This window comes from Cetorhinus maximus, chromosome 11 (assembly GCF_964194155.1).
Source record: "Cetorhinus maximus chromosome 11, sCetMax3.hap1.1, whole genome shotgun sequence".
NCBI classification, from domain to species: domain Eukaryota; kingdom Metazoa; phylum Chordata; class Chondrichthyes; order Lamniformes; family Cetorhinidae; genus Cetorhinus; species Cetorhinus maximus.
In genome coordinates, this window is record NC_135889.1 from 74,449,757 (window position 1) to 74,470,345 (window position 20,589).

A 20,589-nucleotide genomic window follows, 5' to 3' on the forward strand; every position below is an offset into this window, starting at 1 on the left:
GGGATAGTAGAAGTGTAAAGGTCAGAGAGGGGCAAGGGCTCTGGTGTATGTTCAGGAAAATTTTCTACAGTGTGGTTCCAGTCCAATGGGAAAGGAGGCACTGCTAGACCTGGTTTTTGGGCAAGAGGTGTGCCAAGTGTCAGTTGGAGAACATTTAGGGGACAGTAATCATTTTATCATAACGTTTAAGTTGGCTATGGACAAGGAACAATCCAGAAGAAGAATAATTGACTGGGAGGATAGTCAACTTCAATGAGGTAAGAAGCAATCTGGGCTGAATTAATTGGAGTCAATGGTTGGCAGGAAAAACAGTAGCTGAACAGTCAGCTGCCTTCAAAGGAGTGTGTTCAGGCACTGTCAAAGCATGTTCCCTCAAAAGGGAAAGCTAGAGCAAACAAAGCCAGAGTTCACTAAAAGGTGTGCTAATGGTAGATGTCAGGTTGAAAATTCAATTGAGAACCAGGCTGAATAAGGACGGTTCAGAGGGGAGGTGAAAAGGCAAATAAGAGAAGCAAAGAGGGAGTATGAAAAGAGACTGACAGCTAACATGAAAGAGAACCCCAAAGTCGTCTTTAGCCATATAAATAGTAAAAGGTGGGAAAAGGAGTAGTAGGGCCAATTAGGAACCAAAAAGGGGATTAATACATGGAGGCAGAAGGCATAGGTGTTAAATGAATACTTTGCTCCTGTCTTTATCAAGAAAGAACATGCTACCCAGGCCATGACGAAACAGGAGGTAATTCAGACACTAGAAATGTTTAAAATTGAAATATTGGGTAGGCTGTCTGTATTTCAAGTTGATAAAGCACCAGGATTGGATGAGATGCATCCAAATATACTGAGGGGAAGTGAATGGAAATCATAGGGGCACTGATCATAATTTTTCAGTCTTCCTTACTTGAGGATTATGCCAGAGAATTGCAAATGTTAGACCCTTGTTCAAAAAAGGGTGTAAAATTATAGCAGATGGGGCTGGCACATACAGGTTTAATGAGGGAATGAATACAGTACTGCCCACAGTGATGTAAGAAGGAGACCAAGACCTAGGGTCGGTGTGGTGTTGGCCAGAGATGTTAGGATCTAAGATGGGGATATCTCTATGCCTGTACCCTTACTGTAACTTGTACATAGTTGCAAGTAGTTAATAAAGACTGCAAAGACTTCTTTAACAGACATGTTCTGTAACCAACAGCATCCCAACAAAAATAAGCCCAGCAACTACAGGTCAGTCAGTTTAACTTTGGTGGGGAAACTTCCAGAAATGATAATCCGGGAAAAAATTAATAGTCACGTGAACAAATGCAGGTTAATTAAGGAAAACCAATACACATTCTTAAGGAAAATCGTGTTTAACTAACCTGCTAAGGTTTTTTGTTTGAAGAGATAAGAGGGCTGATGAGGGCAATGTTGTTGTGGTGTGTCATGTTTTTATAATGATATAAGGAACCAATCACTTATAAGGGATTGGATAAACACATCATGGGTTCATTTATTGAGACTAGGCACATAAGAATCTTGAAAAAAAACCAGCAGAGCTATCTATGCTGTGCACTGCTTAAAAGCAAAAGTGAAACTAAAATTGGATCGCATGACACACTTCCTTTCTAGTGATATCATGCTCCAATTCTTTAAAAGCATATTACAACATGGTGTACATAGACTTCCAAAAGGCACTTGCTACAATGCTGCAGGAGGGACTGGAGCAAAGTTTATAGCCCATGGAGTAAAAGAGACAGTAGCAACGTGGATATGAAATTGGCTGAGTGACAGGAAACAGTAGTGGTTATTGGATATTTTTCGAGTTGGAGGAAGGTTTGTAGTGGCGTTCCCCAGTGTTCAGTGTTGGGTCCCTTGCCTTTTCTGATGCATATTAATGACCTTGTTGTACAGGGCATAATTTCAAAGCTTTCAAATGATACAAAACTTGGAGGTGTTGTGAACTAAGGGGGAAAGTATAGAACTTCCACGGTACATAGACAAGTTGGTAGAATGGGCGAACAGGTGGCAGATGAAGTTCAATGTGCCCCTGAACACCAACCACCACCACCCCACCAACCTCCTCGTCCTTTAAGCACTTGAGGTAAAAAAAAAGTCAGGCTTCCCACTCCTGCCCATGCCAAACATTTTATGGCATGGGGAGTGTATTATTAGGATCAATTGGCTTGATAACTAACCTAATTGACCCTTAATTCATTTAAATATGGCAGGTGGCCTGCCAATTTCAGCACCTACTTGCCCCCTCACCTGTACTGTGGGGGGTCAGCGGGAAGGTGTGGGATGGGCGCCACCCTATTTTACATGCTCCCCCTCCCCCCATGGGAAAGATGCCTGCCGGGACACACACACAATTCAGTTCTTAAAGTAATTGGCAAAAGAAACAAAAGCGATATGAGAGACAGCTTTTTCACGCAGCAAGTGGTTAAGGTTTAAAATACATTGCCTCAAAGTGGAGGCTGGTTCAATCGAAGCATTCAAAAGACTTTATCTGCAAAGGAAGAATGTGCAGACATGATGAGCTGAATAACCTCATTCTGCGCTGTAACAATTCTGAGACAGACCTTACAAAGGTGTGAGGGAGGGGTGGAAATTTGAAGCGAAATTGGTGAAATGCTCAGGTCAAGGTGAAAATAGAAAGCAACATTTTCTTTGATGTACTGGAAGAAGGGATCAGAGTGGGACACCTTGAGTAGACTAGAACACAGAATGTGCAGCATAGCTTATAAAAAGGCAGATAGCTAGGACCTATGCAATTTCTCATTGCAACACCTTTTTATTTGGAGGAAGTTAGTGAAATTATATATATATTAAAAAAAAGTAGTTGAATGTGAGTCTTCAACCAGGAAGAAGATAGTGATGGTGGGTGGAGACTTGTAGGGCCACTTCTCAGAAAAAGCAGAGGGCCAGATGCCATCATGAGGGGAAGATGGAGGTTAAAACGATTGAGCAAATATCCATAGTAAAAAAGATTCAATTGGGGCTGGGAAACTAGAATTGGTATAAATGGTGGAGGGCCCTGCGCCTTAGTTACAGACCTTTTGTTTTCTACCCATCCTTTTCACTGTCTGTTCATCTGTAAACTTGAGAGACATTAAACATTAACCCTACCTTCTCTCCACAGAAGCTGACTGACCTGAGTATTTCCAAAATTTTTTTTTGGTTTGCAGTTCCTGCAGTATCTTGCCAAAGTTATCCCTCAACCAATGTTTACAATTTTAAAAACTGGTCATTGTCACATTTCCCTTTGTGGTACTTTGCTGTGAGCAATTCAGCTGCCGCACTTCAGACAAAAAAATCTACATTGGCTGTAAAGCACTTGATGTCTTGAGGTTGTAAAAAATGCTAAGTAAATGCAAGATTTTCTTTGTATTTTAGTTTTTGATTTGGTGCGAATAAAATATCTTGTTCACAGTGGCTAGCACAACCTCTTCACCAGCACTCTTGGGGATCAAGGATCAACGCTCTAACTATGAGAAGGCAAAGACATCTATGCAATATTACAACAGCCAAGGAGACAATATGACACACGCAGATTTAACTATAGGTAAGGAATGGAGTGATTACAATTTTGTTTATAAGGTCAGGCCTTTTTTTAAAAAAGTACTAAATATGTCATTTTTTAAAATTGGAGCTTTTCTTAGGTCAGCGTTTGCTCTGCAAACTGTTTAAAAATCAAATTTACTTTAGGTTTTGTATTGATCTCTATAAATTAGAGTACTTAACAATATAATGGTAGTATTGGAGTGAATTGAAATTGTACTTTAATCCAATTTTTTTCACTTTGTCACGTGCACAATCTTATTATTCCATTTTTATTTATTCCAGATTTTGTATTCAGATTTACACTCTATTCTCTGCAACTTTTCAATTTTAATGTATAACACTGCTGGACTTTCTACCCTAATTCAAGTATAAGTATAACATTGTTACTAATCAGTCGTTATTACGTTCACTATTAGTGTTACCAACCTATTTACATCTGAAATGACATTCTTAATTGAAATACAATATGACATTGCATTTTTTCTTTTCTCGTGTTTTACTTCCGCATGTTTTTTTTTAATCCGCACCCTGTTAGCTGAGTAATTGTAAATGCAAGTGTAGTATATCCCTTTTCCATGTTAATTGCATTGTATTGTTTTATAGGTTCCAGTAAACCTTCACCTATTTACATCGGTTCCTATTCTTCACCAGCAAGAGAGGAATCCAGACGACTTCATGTAAGTATTGTATACCTCGGAGAACATGTAAGGTGATGAATTTTTACATCTGAGCATTCCATAAATCTTGAGAGCATGGCAAAATACTAGGCAGAAAATTGAGAGCACACTGGCCTTTGCATCTTTTAATTTGGGTTCAACTGAGACAAATAAGTCTTGTTTTTCTATAGCTCTTGAATCTTTTTTGAAATGAGATCATGCAGTTTCAGTCCATATCTCAGTAAATATTTGATATGAATTGATCAATAGAAACAATTACAAAGTTCAGAATTTCAAAAGTAAATATTCTATTGATGTATCAGGAGGTTAGGGTCAGGAATAAATTTGCTGAAAAGTTATCATTTGAGTACATAATATTGCGTTTGAGCTTTGTGTATTTTATCTATGAATTTGTGACATGATCTTGAATGCAAGCTTCATTTTCCAACAGTCAAGTGCCTTAATTTTAGCTTTGACTTTTCTACATAGTTTTGTTTTCCTCTGGTTTGGTGGTTGAAAAGAATTGAGATTGCCAATTGTTTAGTTCCTGATTTTATATTAGTCCTCTGCAAACAAATACAATTGTTCCTGCAGCTTCACTCTTTTGTAAATTGTTTAAAATTTTAGTTTATGTAGTTGTTACAAATTCAGGTCTGCCATATGAACCTTATCAAGTTTCGTGACACTAGCTACTCCTGCAAGCAGTGAGAGTCTCTTTATAGTTATATAATAGTGTAAATTTGGGTTGGAGCCGTAAAGCAGTGATGCCCTTTTGGGACCTCTCGTTCTTGTTTAGGCTTTCCAAATGCGGATCAAGAAAACATTTGGTGATGCAATGCTTGATGAAAGGATTTGAAACTGCTTTATTCCACAGCAAGTAAAAGCACAAAGCAGCAACTAAGAATAGATTGAATCAGTCAGCATAATGTATCTTTGCATAATGATACAAACTGAAGATAATGACACATATCCTCATGTCAGTGGATCATCTTACTTGATTTGTGTCTTGAACAATGTATCTTCTAATGATGCATCAGCAGTTCTAACCTCTTCACCTCAACAAAGGCCTGAGCAGCTTTCCCTTTAACAAAACAAATGCTCAAATTTGCTCCTCTCTTCACCTTTTTTTACTGCCTTTTCAGGAAGGTGAGACTTAGTTTCTGACCCTCACTTCCTCTCCTCCACGCAATTCCGGTTTAGCCAAAGAAGCTGCTAATCGATGTCTACTGTCACCCCTTGATTTGAAATCATCTTCATGAAAAATTCAAAAGAAAATAATATATCATCCGTTTCCTCCTGCTAACCCCACAGTGCAATTGTACGTTGAACTCCCGGACCTGGGGTCAGATAAAAACTCCCTATTGTTCCCACTGTACCAGACAATAGTAAAGAAAGTCCTACCCTGTCACCTCCTTCCTACTGCCCAGGGTCCCAAGCACTCCTGGGTAGAAAAACTCAATTGTACTTTTTCCCAGCTAATATACTAGTGATATGGATTGGAAACTGTATTAAGTATAACTACATATAGCAAAGAACGTAAATCATTCTACATCTATTGAAAAATGTCAGTTGCTTAGGATTTGTTCAAATACATGGTTCAAATGTCACAGCAAAGAGATGAGGAAGAGAATGGAGGAAAGTATCAAAAGGGAAAATGGCAGTGAATATAAAAAGGCAGAAATAAAAAAATGTTTTTGATATCCCAAAGTGCTTCATGACACAGTTTTTTTTTTGCAGTTTTAGTCACTGTTGTAGTATGCATGAAACAACAGAATTAAAAGTGTTAACTTCTAACATGATTTTGAGTGAAAAACAGTTAAAACATCCTCAAGAAACAATGGGAGAGTGAAAAACTTGAACAGATTGGAACAGCCAGTGAATAAAGTGCTGGGCAGCGGATACATTTTATTTATTTATGGGATGAGTGCGCATTGTTAAGACCAGCATTTATTGCCCATTGCCCTTTCCCTTGAGAAGCTGGTGGTGAGTTGCCACCTTGAACCACTGCCATCCATATGGTGTAGGTACACCCACAATGCTGTTAGGGAGGGAGTTCCAGCATTTTGACCCAGCAACAATGAAGGAACTGTGATAAAGTTCCAAGTCAGTATGGGATGTAACTTGGAGGGGAATTTGTGGGTGGTGGTGTTCCCATGCATCTGCTGCCCGTGTTCTTCTAGATGGTAGAGGTTGCAGGTTTGGAAGGTGCTGTTGAAGAAACCTTTGTTAAGAATTATTTTAAGACACATCAATCTTAAAGTTATTTACTTTTGGAGAGAACAACCATAAGTACACCACAGTCCTTTGGAAAATTCTCCTCAGCTTCAGCTATTCTCAGAGTTAAAATGTTCATTTACCATCTCTTGACTGTGGGTTCCTCAGCCCATTGTTCTGGTTATTTTTCCAATACTTCCAAGTTAACTATGCTTGTTGCTTTCTTTGCCACAAGATTCTGTGGAGACCACTATGGATTCTCCCACTAGTTTCAAATTAGGCAATCTTCCAGCTTCTGTTCCTTCACAAAATTCAGAGATTAAGCCTCACCCCCATTCCACATGGTTAATGATGAAGTTAAATTTCTATTCTGTTCACAGTGCAGACTTCACTAACTGTCATTTTACTTTGGCCATCTCTGAGAGCTGCAAACCACAAGGTCCAAACTGCAACTAACACTCTCAGCAATCACCCAGATAAATTGAAACCAGAGAATCTTCCTTAGCAACACTCCATTTCTGTGACAACATAGCCTGCTCTGGGCTGTCCTCAAACCAACCTTAGATTAATGATCCTTCATTTACAATTTTTTCTTTTGATCTAATGAGGTAAATGGGTTTTACAACTTGTTTAGGGTTCACTAATGCTTTTAATTTAGCTCTAACTCCCAAAATGCAAACAACTCTCTGCACTGCATTTCTTGCACACATTGCAGACATCACGCCTCCAGCTCTTTAGCTAAGTAAGCACACCTGCTGTTTTATGATCTTTATATTTTAGCTGTTACCCTCTTTAAGTAAACATTGTCCCAACCTTTTAAGAGTAAGTAAAAGACCCCAAGCTTGCTTTAATTACATTTATCCCATTTTCTACAGTTAAACTTTAATGATACCTTGTCCCACCCATTCCCCCCACCCCCCAGGATGTTGGTGATGGATTCAGTGAAAGTAAATGCCATTCAATATTGAGAGGAGATGGTCAGTTTATCTTTTGTACAAGATGGTCATTGCTTGACAGTGGTGTGGGGTGAATGGTAATCGCCACTTATCAGCACAAACCTGAATGTTACCCAGGTTTTGCTGCATGTGGGCATGGATTGCTTCATTATTTGAGGAGCTGCAAATGATACTGAACATTGTGTAATGATCAAACATCCCCTTGCCTTATTATTGAGGGAAGATCATTGACACAGCTGAAGATGGTTTGGCCTAGGAAACTGTCCTGAGGAACTCCCAACAGCAATGTCTAGGAGCTGAGATGGCTAGCTTCTGACAACCACAGCTATTATCCTTTGTGCTAGCCATGACTCCAACCAATGGTGACTTCAGCAACTCCAACACCCACCCCCTGCCAGTTCCAATCAACTTCAATTTTCCTAGGGCACCATTATGCCACAATTGGTCAGATGCTGCCTTGGTCTCAAGGGCAGTCACTCTCTCCTCACCTCTTGGAATTCAGCTCTTTTAATTAATGTTTGGGTCAAGACTAATGCAGTCTGGAGCAGGGTGGCTCTTTCAGAACCCAGACTGAACATCGTTGAGCAGGTTATTGCTAAGTACATGCCACATTGTCAGGGACACTTTCGATCACTTTGCTGATCCAGAGTAGAATGATAGGACAGTAACTGCTGGATTGGCTTTGCCCTGCTTTTTGTGGATAGTATATTTCTTAAACTTTTTTTTAAGAAGTGTCCTGAATGATAAAATATTGAACCATCCAGCCAAGGAAGATACCATGTTTTGATCTCTTCTCAGTGCTGAATTAGCCTCAGCCTACCTGACTAGGGAGGGAAAACATTGTCAAAGCTGCCACACTTAGTTCCAGCAACACTGGAACTGGGGATTCATGGATACTGAATAAGTACAGGATCGGGCTCTGAAGCTATCCCCAAGCCAACCCACTAAGTGCTCTGTAATATCAGAGATTAAGAGACTACGTGATTAATGTTTTTATTATTCTTTCACAGGATGTGGGCATGGCTTGCTAGCCAGCATTTGTTGCCCATCCCTAATTGCCCTTGACAAAGTGGTGGTGGGCTGCAGTCCGTATGATGTTGGGTGCCCACAGTGCTGTTAGGAAGGGAGTTACAGGGTTTTGACCCACTGAGTGAAGGATCTGCAAAATAGTTCCAAGTCAGGATGGTATGTGACTTGGAGGGAAACTTGTGAGTGGTGTTCCCGTGCATCTGCTGCCCTTGTTCTTCTAGGCGGTAGAGGTCTTGGGTTTGGAAGGTGCTGTCAAAGGAGCCTGGATGAGTTCCTGCAGTGCATCTTGTAGATGGTACAGACTGCTGCCACTCTGCGTCAGTGATGGTGGGAGTGAATGTTTAAGGTGATGAATTGGTTGCCTATCAAGCAGACTGCTTTATTCTGGGTGCTGTCAAGCTTGGGTGTTGTTAGAGTTGCACTCATCCAGGCAATTGGAGAGTATTCCATCACATTCCTGACTTTTGCCTTGTAGATTGTGGACAGGTTTTGGGGAATCAGGAGGTGAGTTACTTGCCATAGAATTCCTAACCTTTGACATGCTTTTGTAGCTATTGTATTTATATGGTTAGTCTAGTTCTGGTCAAGCACAGGATGTTGACAGTGGGGGTTTCAGCTGTTGTAATGGAATTGAATGTCATGGGGCAATGGTTAGGTTCTCACATTGAAGGTGGTCATTGCCTGGCACATGTGGCATGAATGTTACTTACCACTTATCAGTCTAAGTCTGAATGTTGTCCAGGTCTTGCTGCATATGGACACAGACTGCTTCGGAGTCATAGAGTCTCAGAGGTCTACAGCACAGAAAAAGGCCCTTCAGCCCATCAAGTCTGTGCTGGTCAAACAAGTACCTAACTATTCTATTCCCATTTTCCAGCACTAGGCCCATAGGCTTGTATGCCATGGCATTGCAAGTGCACATCCAAATTCTTAAATGTTATGAGGGTTTCTGCCTCTACCACCCTTTCAGGCAGTGAGTTCCAGATTCCCACCACCCTCTGGGTGAAAAAATTCTTCCTCACATCCCCTCTAAACCTCCTGCCCCTTACCTTAAATCTATGCCCCCTAGTTACTGATCTCTCCACCAAGGGGAAAAGTTCCTTCCTGTCTACCCTATCTATGCCCCTCATTTTATACACCTTAATCATGTCCCCCCTCAATCTCCTCTGCTCCAGGGAAAATAACCCTAGTCTATCCAATCTCTCCTCATAACTAAAACTCTCCAGCCCAGGCAACATCCTGGTAAATCTCCTCTGCACTTTCTCTAATGCAATCACATCCTTCCTATAATGTGGATTCCAGAACTGCATGCAATGCTCTAACTGTGGCCTAACCAGCATTTTATACAGTTCCAGCATAACCTCCCTGCTCTTATATTCTATGCCTCGGCTAATAAAGGCAAGTATCCCATATGCCGCCTTAACCACCTTATCTACCTGTCCCGCTACCTTAAGGGACCGGTGGACATGCACACCAAGGTCCTTCTGATCCTCGGTACTTCCCAGGGTCCTGCCATTCATCGTGTATTCCCGTGCCTTGTTTGTCCTGCCCAAGTGCATCACCTCACACTTATCCGGTTTAAATTCCATTTGCCACTGACCAGCCCGTCTATATCCTCCTGTAATCTAAGGCTATCATCCTCACTATTTACCACCCCACCAATTTTTGTGTCATCCACCAACTTACTGATCAGCAGCCCCCCCCCCCCCCCCCCCCCCCCCCGCCTACGTTCAAATCTAAATCATTTATATATACCACACTGTCTCTTGGAGTCACAAAAGGTGCTGAACATTGTGCAATCATCAGCGAACGTTCCCACTTCTGACTTTATGATGGAAGAAACGTCATTAATGAAGTAGCTGAAGATGTCTAGGCCTAGGACACAACCCTGAGGAACTCCTGCAGCGATGTCCTGGCACTGAAATGATTGACCACCAAAAACCACAGCCACCTTCCTTTGCTAGTTACGACACTAACCAGTGGAGGTTTTCTCCCTGATTCCATTACCTCCAGTTTTGCTAGGGCTCCTTGATGCCACACTCTGTCAAATGCTGCGTTGATGTCAAAGACAGTCACACTCCCCTCATATCTGGAATTCCGCTATTTTGTCCATGTTTGAACCAAGGCTGTAATTAGGTCAGGAACTGAGTGACCCTGATGAAACCCAAACTGAGCGTCAGTGAGCAGGTGATCGCTGAGTAAGTGTCTCTTGATAGCACTGTCAATGACTCCTTCTATTCACTTTGCTGATGATTGAGTGTAGATTGATGGGGTGGTAATTAGCCGTGTTGGGTTTATCCTACCTTTTGTGGACAATCACTTGGCAGTTAACACCAGTAGAAACAGGCAATGAGTGGCAAAGTCAAGATTAAGTGGGAATGAGATTTTGTCTATTAAAGATAGGAATACATCACCTCAAATCTATTAAGCTATGAAATTTCCTTCTCGTCCCTCATAGAGTATTATATTTGTCTGGAATAATCATGAGAACAAATTTGTAAATTGTTTTGTTCACAAAAGCCAGTTTGTAAAGTGGACAGTATTACTACTTAAAAGAAAATGTAGCTGAGATCAACTGGTAAAAACAGAAAATCACAGTTTCTGGGTTTTTCCAGTACATCACCAGATCAGTAGTGATGCATCCCATAGAATAAACTTCATATATGACAGACATATTATGAAAGCAAGATGGACAAACCCTCAGCATTTATTCCAGTTTTTAAGATTTGGATCTTATTTGGCAACATTAAATATATATTGATATTATACTAGCATCTAATTTATGTGCATCAGTTAACTGTATTAATTTTAACCTTTTATTACAGCATCCACAGATGTACTATGCCCAAGAAGAATCAAACAGGAGAAATTATGATACATATAGAATGTATATGCAGTCTCCACACAGTTATGAAGACCCCTATTTTGATGACCAAATGCATTATCCAACAGCCACTGATTATACATCGCAACATGGACTAAAAACGTCAACTAATTATGTAGACTTGTATTCCACTACACGGCCGACTTACAGAGCAGACCAGTACCCAGGATCCCCAGACTCCTGGGTTTAACACTTGAAAGGCAAAATTAAAAAAAAACTTCTTTTTGCTCTGTTTCTAAGGTATTTGATTGTAAGTGATCATCGATGTAAAAGATTTCTAGTGGAGACAATGTGAATGTAATCTTAAAGAAGGAATTCGGGATGTGCTTTTTAACAAGGAAATCATAGAAGGAACTGCAAAGGAAAATTGATTGGGGAGAGTCTTTTAACTCTGTCTAGATGTTAGGTTTCATATGTGTAGCTCTTGTAGTTTGGTGGAGGTGTGGGCCATGTGATGAAAGGTTTGAGGTGGAGGAAAATAATTGGGGAATATGTGGGCCAATGAAATGTGAAACTTTTGTGAATAAAGTCTTACTCTTGGTTTGTACAGACATTTTAAATATATACCCTTTTTTGTTTAACTAAAATAATGAGCCTTCAAATTATGTACTCCATGTCCCCTTGTAAATTTGCTTTCTTTGATGTAAATATGGAAATGCCATATGAACAAGGATTGCTGTCATTTCTAAAAGCAGTGTCCTGTATTGAAATTGTTTAAAATCCAGATGTCGTACAATAGATATTATTCTAAATGAAAATAAGTCACATTTTGTTTTAAAGGAGTTTTGTAATTTCAAAGAATATGCATTTCCCAGTAAACTGAATACTTATTTTTCCATTCCCATTCTGTGGCTAGTTTCACTGCCATTTGCTATATGCATTTATAAATAAATGTGATCATTTCATTCACTGATTGTTTGTTTTTGTTCAAAGTTTAATCATTTTGCTCAATTTTAACCATTCAAGGTAGAATTGATGTATTTGGTATGTAGATGCTCATGTTTATTAATTTGGCGTTTGCCGATTATGATTTTATTTTAAATAGGATTCAACCAGCCTTTTGCTTTTATGACTGTAATTCTGTGTTAGTCTTTAACTCTTCTTCTCTTGGCCTCCTAATTTTGATTCATATTTATTTTACTTATAATTTTACGTCCTTAAAACAACTAGCAGGAAGTTTGGGTCAGTATAGTAATTTCCAAATGTTTGCTTGAATATGCTTTGTAAATTTCCTTTTCATTTCTCAGATCTTCCTGATCTCTCTCTGGTTTTAAAAACATATTCTCACTTTCCTCAGAGTGGTGTACATGGCATAAGTTGAAACCCTATATAAACATACAGGTGAGGATGTTTGAGTTCCTTTTATCCTATCACTCCTCTATTTCTGCCCTACCACACATTGTTATTTTACTTTTCACCATTAGTAATTAATATAGGCAACTATGATTTGATTCCAATTCAAGCCTAAGGACATTAAATTTTTATTCCTTTTTTAAGGAAACCATCAACTAAGTCATCAGGACTTTTAGTTCTGTATACAGCTTAGGATTGTGAATCAGTCCAATATCTCCATGACTGTTTGGAAATCTGGTGTAGCACTTTTATTTCCAGCATACATCTTCGAGGTCTGTAGTGCCCACGTCGTCGTTCAATAGAAGTTTGTCAATTTGTCATGATCAAAAGGGCTCATTGTTATTCCAGTTTGCATTCACGTTACCAAATTCTTGACTTTCAGTGCTGAAGGCATTCTTACAAGATGCTTCATATCAAGATCAGCTTGATGCTGGTACAAAAATGATTAATATCAAATTTGCAATGATTTTCAAGAACTGATTGAATCTACATTTTAAATGTGGGTGTCTTGTATAAACAAAACAAAAGCATTTAACAAATTGAAACTAAAACCTTCTCAGGATAACATGTTGGCCACAATAACTGAAAAATACTGTTAGAACATGGGAATCTGAACAGACAGCTGAAACTAAAGTAGCCATTCCTTCAGTAGGACTGCCTTCATATGGTTCCACTTCCACCAACCTCAAACAGCTAATGCACCTTCATAGCTTCTTACTGCTCCCACAGAACCTGTATGCAGCTTTTTATTCACATAATGTGCAAGTACAGGGACAGCTTCTATTTGAATGCTTAAAAACATCCAGTTTTACTTTTCCTCCACTTCCATTAACCTGATAACCATCTCTATACTATTCAACTGCTTGGCTGACTTCAAATCGTGGACAAGGAAAAATTTCATCCAACTGATCATCAGCAATGCCACTGTTTTGACACGTGATATAAACTTTGCCCTCTGATCCATAGCCCTTCTCTCTCCTGCACATCCCTGCTGTGCCCCCTCCCCCTGCAAACAGTCACATAGTCAGGCAAAAACAGGTGGTGTGGAACCTGGGGTACCTTGTTCAATCCAAAACCAAGCTTCAAACCTACCACGCTATCAATCACCAAGATTGCTTAGAATATTCAACATCACCCCTCCTTCACTCCCACTGCAACCCCTTTTGTCAACTTGAGATTTCATTTCTCCAACCCTTGCCTGTATCTCACTTTCAATAAGCTCTAACTAGTTTAAAATTCAGCCACTATTATCTATCCTGGTTTGAGCAAGAATTCAGCAGTGTGTATATGACGTGGCAGATGATGTCTGCCAGGCGGATCAATTCCACGAGGGAAACTTAATCATGCAGTCACAACTGTTTTGCAATTTGTATTTTATTTCGAGATGCATGCCCTGAATTTAGAAGTAATACTACCACTACTTCAGAGGGTTTTAGAAATCTAAATTAAACATTTACTAACACAAAAAAAATTTCACATACATAGGTCTACAAATTTCTTCTACAATAACTCCTAAAACCCCTAATTAATCTGGCTCCCAGTTACACCTCCGTTAAGGCAACAGTAAAAACAAATAAACAGACCGAGGCAAAGCAACACAATACTCTGGACAGTGACATTCAAAGTGAGTTTTCTTAGCTTCAGTTCCTATAGACAGCAACTTGATGCAGAGAGGCTGGAGGCTTTTCACACTTGTGTTAGGTCTTAGAATTCCTTACCCTCTTACACACAGTCTCATCTTAATGCATATTTCTCTCTTTTTAATGCAAATTCCATTGTTCCAATATGTCTTTGGAATTTTACCTTTCAAATAATATAAATCTTTTCATAGAGTTAATTTTATCAATAACCTTTGGGAAAAATGAACTGTTTGGCTTAGCTTCTCCTGGCTAGTTGTAACATTTTACCATCTCTATGAAATTCAAACTAACCTAACTTATCTAAAAGTACAAATGTTCCTTACACCTCACATTCTAAAACTTCAGCCACGTGTACGCATTTAGCATTTCAAACCTAACTTCATGTTGATAACTCAAAGCCTCCATACCAGCTGTCTCCAATTCGATGCACCCCCTCTCACTCCACTATTAACCCACTTTTACAATAAATCACTATTATGAAAATTATTATATTTTCATGACACTGTGGTTTCTGGGAATGTTTGAGTTGGAAATTAGGTTCTGCACCTTATTCCTCCAAATGGAGCAGTTGCTGCTTTTACTTACAGCAAAATGAATGTTGTAGTGACTTTGTTTAACCACACTGTGATGACATATTTATGATGTGTTTTTCATACCACTTTATTTGTGTAGACAGTTTATGCATTTCTTTCCTGAGGAAGATACTAAAGTTACAAGAGAGTTAATTGAGTTTGAGTAGTATCTTTGGTGCGACAGGTAAGAATGAAACAACCCAGCTACATGAGATGAGAAATACTGTGCCACTGTAAACAAGGTGTTTTGTTATGCAGAGAAAAATGGGAAAAATGTTTTAAGAATAAAGGTGTCTCAACTCCAGGGAATTTAGGGAATAGGCGAAGACTCTTTCTTATATCAAAGCTCCAAATGGGACTTAATTCATCATCCGAGCTACTAGACCCTCTTTTGCTCTGTAACCTAAGCTTTTTTCTAGCCAATACATGCTGTCTAATTCTTTCCCTCTTTGAAACTCTGTCCTTATCTCCTTTCCTCCCTTGCTAACTTTTCTCTCTAGAATTCAACTCCAAGCTTTTGTATTTCCATTTATTTTTTTCCATTTCAAGCTGCTTCATTTGCAACTGAATTCTAGCAAATTCAACTGATTTACTTTCAGGATTCACTTTTCTTCCAGTCCCCGATGCTGTGCTCTTACCGCGATCATTTCTGCTTTATTAGCCCCAGCTTTTAGCTTTAACTTTAATTCTTCTGCTAATGCCATTAACCTAGTCTTGGTTAATTGCAAATCACTCAGTAATAAGTCTTCCCTTTTCCGAAAAGTCTTAACAATTGACAAAGCCATTCTGCTTTTCAATTAGTATAGTAAAATTCACCATGAAATCTTGTAAACCTTAACCTCAGCAAGTATCAGCACTCTTATTTGTCCGTGGATTTGAGATCCCAGATGGGCCCCAATTTATGATCCTCGGCCAGACCCTGTGTTGTGGAGGAAGATCTGGTTAGGGACCAATAATGTTTTGTTTCAAGTAGATAAACTTTGAGATTCAAGATGCTTACTAAGTGAATAAAGCCACAAGATTCCACTGGGTTGGAACAAACAAAAATAATATTTACTATGCAAGTTCAGAAAGATAAAACAATTTACAATATCTATCTTGTACTTACCCTGAATGTTAAGAGTATGAGGCACATGTGAATTAACAGGCAAAGTGTGGTCGAACACACCACACTACACAATAAATGACGGTTGCAACCAAACCCAATTTCATGGATTTCTCAATGACCCACCTAGATGTTTGCCATATTGTGAGCCAAAAATCTCCCTGAAACTTTGTCTTTCTCATGAGAGTTTCCAATCTCCACCTTTGAAGATACCACCTTAGAATTCTCTCCAAAAGTCACCCTCACTCAGACAGCTTCAAAAACAACCCACCTCGCAGGGTTTCAATCTTGCTTTCCAAGATTCTTTTCCCCTGGATCTGAGTACACTTAAGTGTCCTCTTACAAGCACAATTTCAGATCTTCAGCTGTGCCAGGCAGAACACAGTTGCTCCAAAGAGGCACTCTTGCCCAACGGCCAGCAGCACAGAGTCACCAACCTTCCAATGTATTCTCGGATCTTAAGAGCTTCTCTCATGCCCTCATGACCACTTTGCTTAAAGTTTGATCCCTGCAGCTTTTTCTTTAATTTGGAGCCTATGTCTCTGCTCCTTCCTTTTAACTTAATGTGATTTAGGTCTGTACCCCTGTCTTTAATCCCTTACCTGGAACTTCCTTTTGGGATGACTCCCTGTCCTCCTCTCTGGTTTGGGACCTCTTCCTTGGGCACCTACTTGATAATGGCACTCCATATCAGGTTATCTGACCTGTCCTTCTGTGCAGGGGAACGTAAACAGATAGTACTGTGCATGTGTGGCCAGTTCATGGCCAGCGCATGCACGAAAGGTCCAAAGATCATTGGGATTCGAAGTACATAACCTCCCAAACTGAAAAGGTGAGTTTAGGTTTCATTACACAGTTCACCCTTGCAATAACATTCTTATTTCCTAAGGACATGTCACTTTGAAGTACTTAACATAGGGCCATAAGGAATTCATTCATCCCATTGTGTCTTTGCTGCTCAAACCAAAACTAACCTCTCTGCCCTGTTATTTTTCTTTAAAAAGTTGTGGCTTCAAGTCCCACTCCAGGGCTTGAAAATAAAATCACCGCCGGTGCAGTGCTGAGAGAGTGCTGCACTGAGAGGTGCTATCTTTCAGATGAGAAATTAAGGCTGTCTGCCCTCTCAGGTGGACCTAAAAGATTTCATGGCACAATTTTGAAGAAGAGCAGGGCGTTTATAACTGGTGGCTTAGTCAATATTTATGCTTCAATCAACATCATTAAATTATCTGGTGATAAATTATCAATGTGATAAATTATCACCATGCTTTTGGGAGCTTGCTGTGTGCAAATTGGCTGGTGCATTTCCTACAACAGTGAATACACTTCAAAGATATTTCATTGGCTGTAATGAACTTTGGATTGTCCTGTGGTCATGAAAGGCACTATGTACATGCAAGTATTTTTGTGCTCGCTAACCCATAGTGACCATCCAGCAAAACCTCAAATTTAATATTCTCACTCATGTTCAAATTCCTCCAAGGCCTCTTTTTATTCCCTCCGTCTTACCTATCTCTAACCTACTCCAGCCTGAGAACTGTGTTCCCCCAATTTTGACCTTTTGTGTATCCCCCATTTCCTTCACCCCACTGTTGGCAGCCATGCTAGGCTGGCCATGCCAGCCATCCTAAGCTCTGGAAATCCATTTCGAAACTTCTCCTATTCTCTACCTCCTCTCCTTTAAGATACTCCTTTAAAACTTAACTCTGACCAAAATTTTAGTCATCTGCCCTAATACAGCCTTGTGACTCGTGCTAATTTTTGTCTGATAATGCTCCTGTGAAGAGCCTTGGGACATTTTACTTCATTAAAAGCACTGCATAAATACAAGTTGTTGTGCAGAACAGGCTTCCCCACTTTGGGTATTTCTGTGCATCTATTGATGGACAGTGTGTAACAATGTTGCCATGGAGGTTTTGCTTCCAGGGTAAGCTGAATGTATTCTTCCTAAAAACATTAGTCCAACGAATGATGCCATGGAATAAAAATAGAAAATGCTGGAAAAACTCAGGTCTGGTAGGCATCTGTGGAGTGGGAAACAGTTAAGATTTCAAGTCCAATATGACTGTTCGGAACTGGAGAGAAGTAAAAATGTGATAGGTTTTATGCTGTTCAAAAGCCGGGCGGGAGGCGGGGTGGGGTGGACAGTTGGAGAAAATAGGTCAGGGATAGGTTAGAAGGCAGCAGAGATTAAATGACAAAAATATCGTGGAACACAAGACAAAGGGAGTGGTAATGATAGTATTCAAGACTAAAGCTTTGGTCCAGAGCAGGTGTAGAATAAAGGTCAGCACTGAAAGCAAAATAGCAGAATGTGTTAATAGTAGAAAAGGGTCAGTGCTTTCTAAAAGCAAAAACCATGAGAACTAGATACGGTTTGGCACTTGAGGGGGAAAGTAATTCAAAATAGAGGACTAGAGTTCATGGTCTGAAGTTGTTGAACTCAATGTTGAGCCCAGAAGGCTGTAAAGTGCCTAATTGGAAAATGAGGTGCTGTTCCTCCAGCTTGCACTGGGCTTCAATGGAACATTGTAGCAAGCTGAGGATAGAAATGTGAGCATGAGAGCAAGATGGTGAATTGAAATGGCAAGCAACTGGAAGGTCGAGGTCATGCTTGAGGACTGAGCGGAATGCAAAGCGATCATCCAGTCTGCATTTGGCCTTCCCAATGTAGAGGAGACTGCATTGTGAACAGTGAATACAGTAGATTAATTTGAAAAAATACAAATAAATTGCTGCGTCACCTGGAAAGTGTGTTTGTGACCTTGGACGGTGAGGAGGTAAAGGAGTAGAAGTTAAATCATTTGCGAATACATACGAAGGTGCTGTTGAAGGGGGATGAGGTGTTAGGGGTGATAAGGTGTGGACCAGGGTGTCACAGAGAGAATGGTCCCTTTAGAATGCTGATAGGGGAGGTGAGAAAATTGTTTTGTGCTGGCATCACGTTGGAGTTGGCGGAAGATGGTCCTTTGAATATGGAGGCTGGTGGGGTGGAAAGTAAGGACAAGGGGAATACTATTATGGTTCTGGAAAGGAAGGGGTGAGAATGGAAGTACGGGAAATGAGTCAGACATAGTTGAGGACCATGTCAACTACAGTGGGGGTGAATCTTCAACTGAGGGAAAAGGAAGATATGTCAGAAGTGATGTTATTGAGGGTAGCACCATCAGAACAAATATGACAGAGAAACTGGGAGAATGGAATGTAGTCCTTACAAGAAGCGGGGTGTGATGAGGTATAATCGAGATATCTTTGGGAATCGGTGGGCTTGTAATGAATATGGTGGACAGCCTATCCCCTCACTTCCAATTAGGTACTTTACAGCCTTCTGGACTCAACATTGAGTTCAACAACTTCAGACAATGAACTCTGTGCTCCATTTTTAATCTTTTCCCCCAAATTCCAGTCTGTATATTCTCATGTTCTTGCTTTCAGACAGTGCTGATGCTTTTTCTGCTATGAACACGTTCTGCTATTTTGCTTTCAGAAAGTGCTGACCTTTATTCTGCTATTAACACCTACTCTAGACTAAAACTTTAGTCTTTAATACTATCATTACCACTCACTTTGTCTTGTGTTCCACAACATCTTTGTCATTTAATATCCCCCAGCCTTTAACCTATCCCTGACCTTCTATTTTGCTCCACTTCTCCCTCCCCGCACTCCCTTTTCAACAGCATAAAACCCATCACATTTCTACCCCTTTCCAGGTCTGAAGAAGAATCATATTGGACTCGAAACATTAACTCTGTTTGTCTATCCACAGATGTTACCAGACCTGCTAAGTTTTTCCAGAATGTTCTGGGTGTTTTTTCAGATTTCCAGCATCCACAGTATTTTTGCTTTAATTTTAATGATGCTATGGAGCTGGACTGTCGGGGAAGTAGCACATGGGGTTTCGGTACCTCTGCTATTTTTTGGGAGAGTTAAAGTCATCTCTGATGTATTCTTGATTACCTTTCTGCCCAGAGAAACCTGGTAATATGTTAAAATTTCAGAACTGCTGAACTAAGATGCATATGGGCAGCAAATAGAGCATGTATGGTATGGTACACATTAATTTATTAATATTAATCTCTGCAGCAACGAGATGGACAGGCACTCCCACCTGTTTAAGTTGAAACATTTTCTGGAAAAGTTGAGAGGTTTTCTATGTGAAGTGCTAAGAGTTTGGGGGCTTTAATGTGCATTCACTTAACCCAGCATTTTTCCAGGCAAAGGGATAATCCTCTATATTTGCATGAAAATCTCCTGAGCAAGAACCAGGAGTAGTTCAACTTGTAGCCTAATCGCTGGCTAAATGTTTTTATGATCAGAAGGAAAGCAGTAGGGCTGATCACCTACAGCAGGATATCATCTGCATGAGGGCCTGGAGTTCTAACATCCAGTTATTCATTCTTATAGGTGCTACTTTTCTGGAAGCAACCCCATCAGAGATAAATGCAAAGCTGCATCAGGTGCTTACATAATCTCTAACCATGTATTTATCACTCTCCAGCAAGCATCTGATGACCTATCCTATTGCTCATATTACTAGTGCCGCAATTCATTCCTTTGGGGCAAGGAACCCATATCCTCCATCTGCAGCCAGATTACCCAGTTCATTGTGAGAACATTGACACCTCCCAATCCTACAACAG

General features: G+C 40.0%; 1 protein-coding gene across 2 annotated transcripts in view; it reads left to right on the forward strand.

Annotated features, from left to right (window-relative positions):
- The window catches only part of pkp4 (plakophilin 4), a 181,508-nt gene extending 169,316 nt beyond the window's left edge, over window positions 1-12,192 (forward strand). For both annotated transcript variants that reach the window (XM_078552220.1, XM_078552221.1), the window contains exons 20-22: window positions 3,410-3,541; window positions 4,144-4,217; window positions 11,221-12,192. In XM_078552220.1, coding sequence (XP_078408346.1) covers window positions 3,410-3,541; window positions 4,144-4,217; window positions 11,221-11,469 — 455 coding nt within the window. In that variant the 3' untranslated portion in view covers window positions 11,470-12,192. The remainder of the gene's footprint in view (window positions 1-3,409; window positions 3,542-4,143; window positions 4,218-11,220) is intronic.
- The last annotated feature ends 8,397 nt before the right edge of the window (window positions 12,193-20,589 follow it).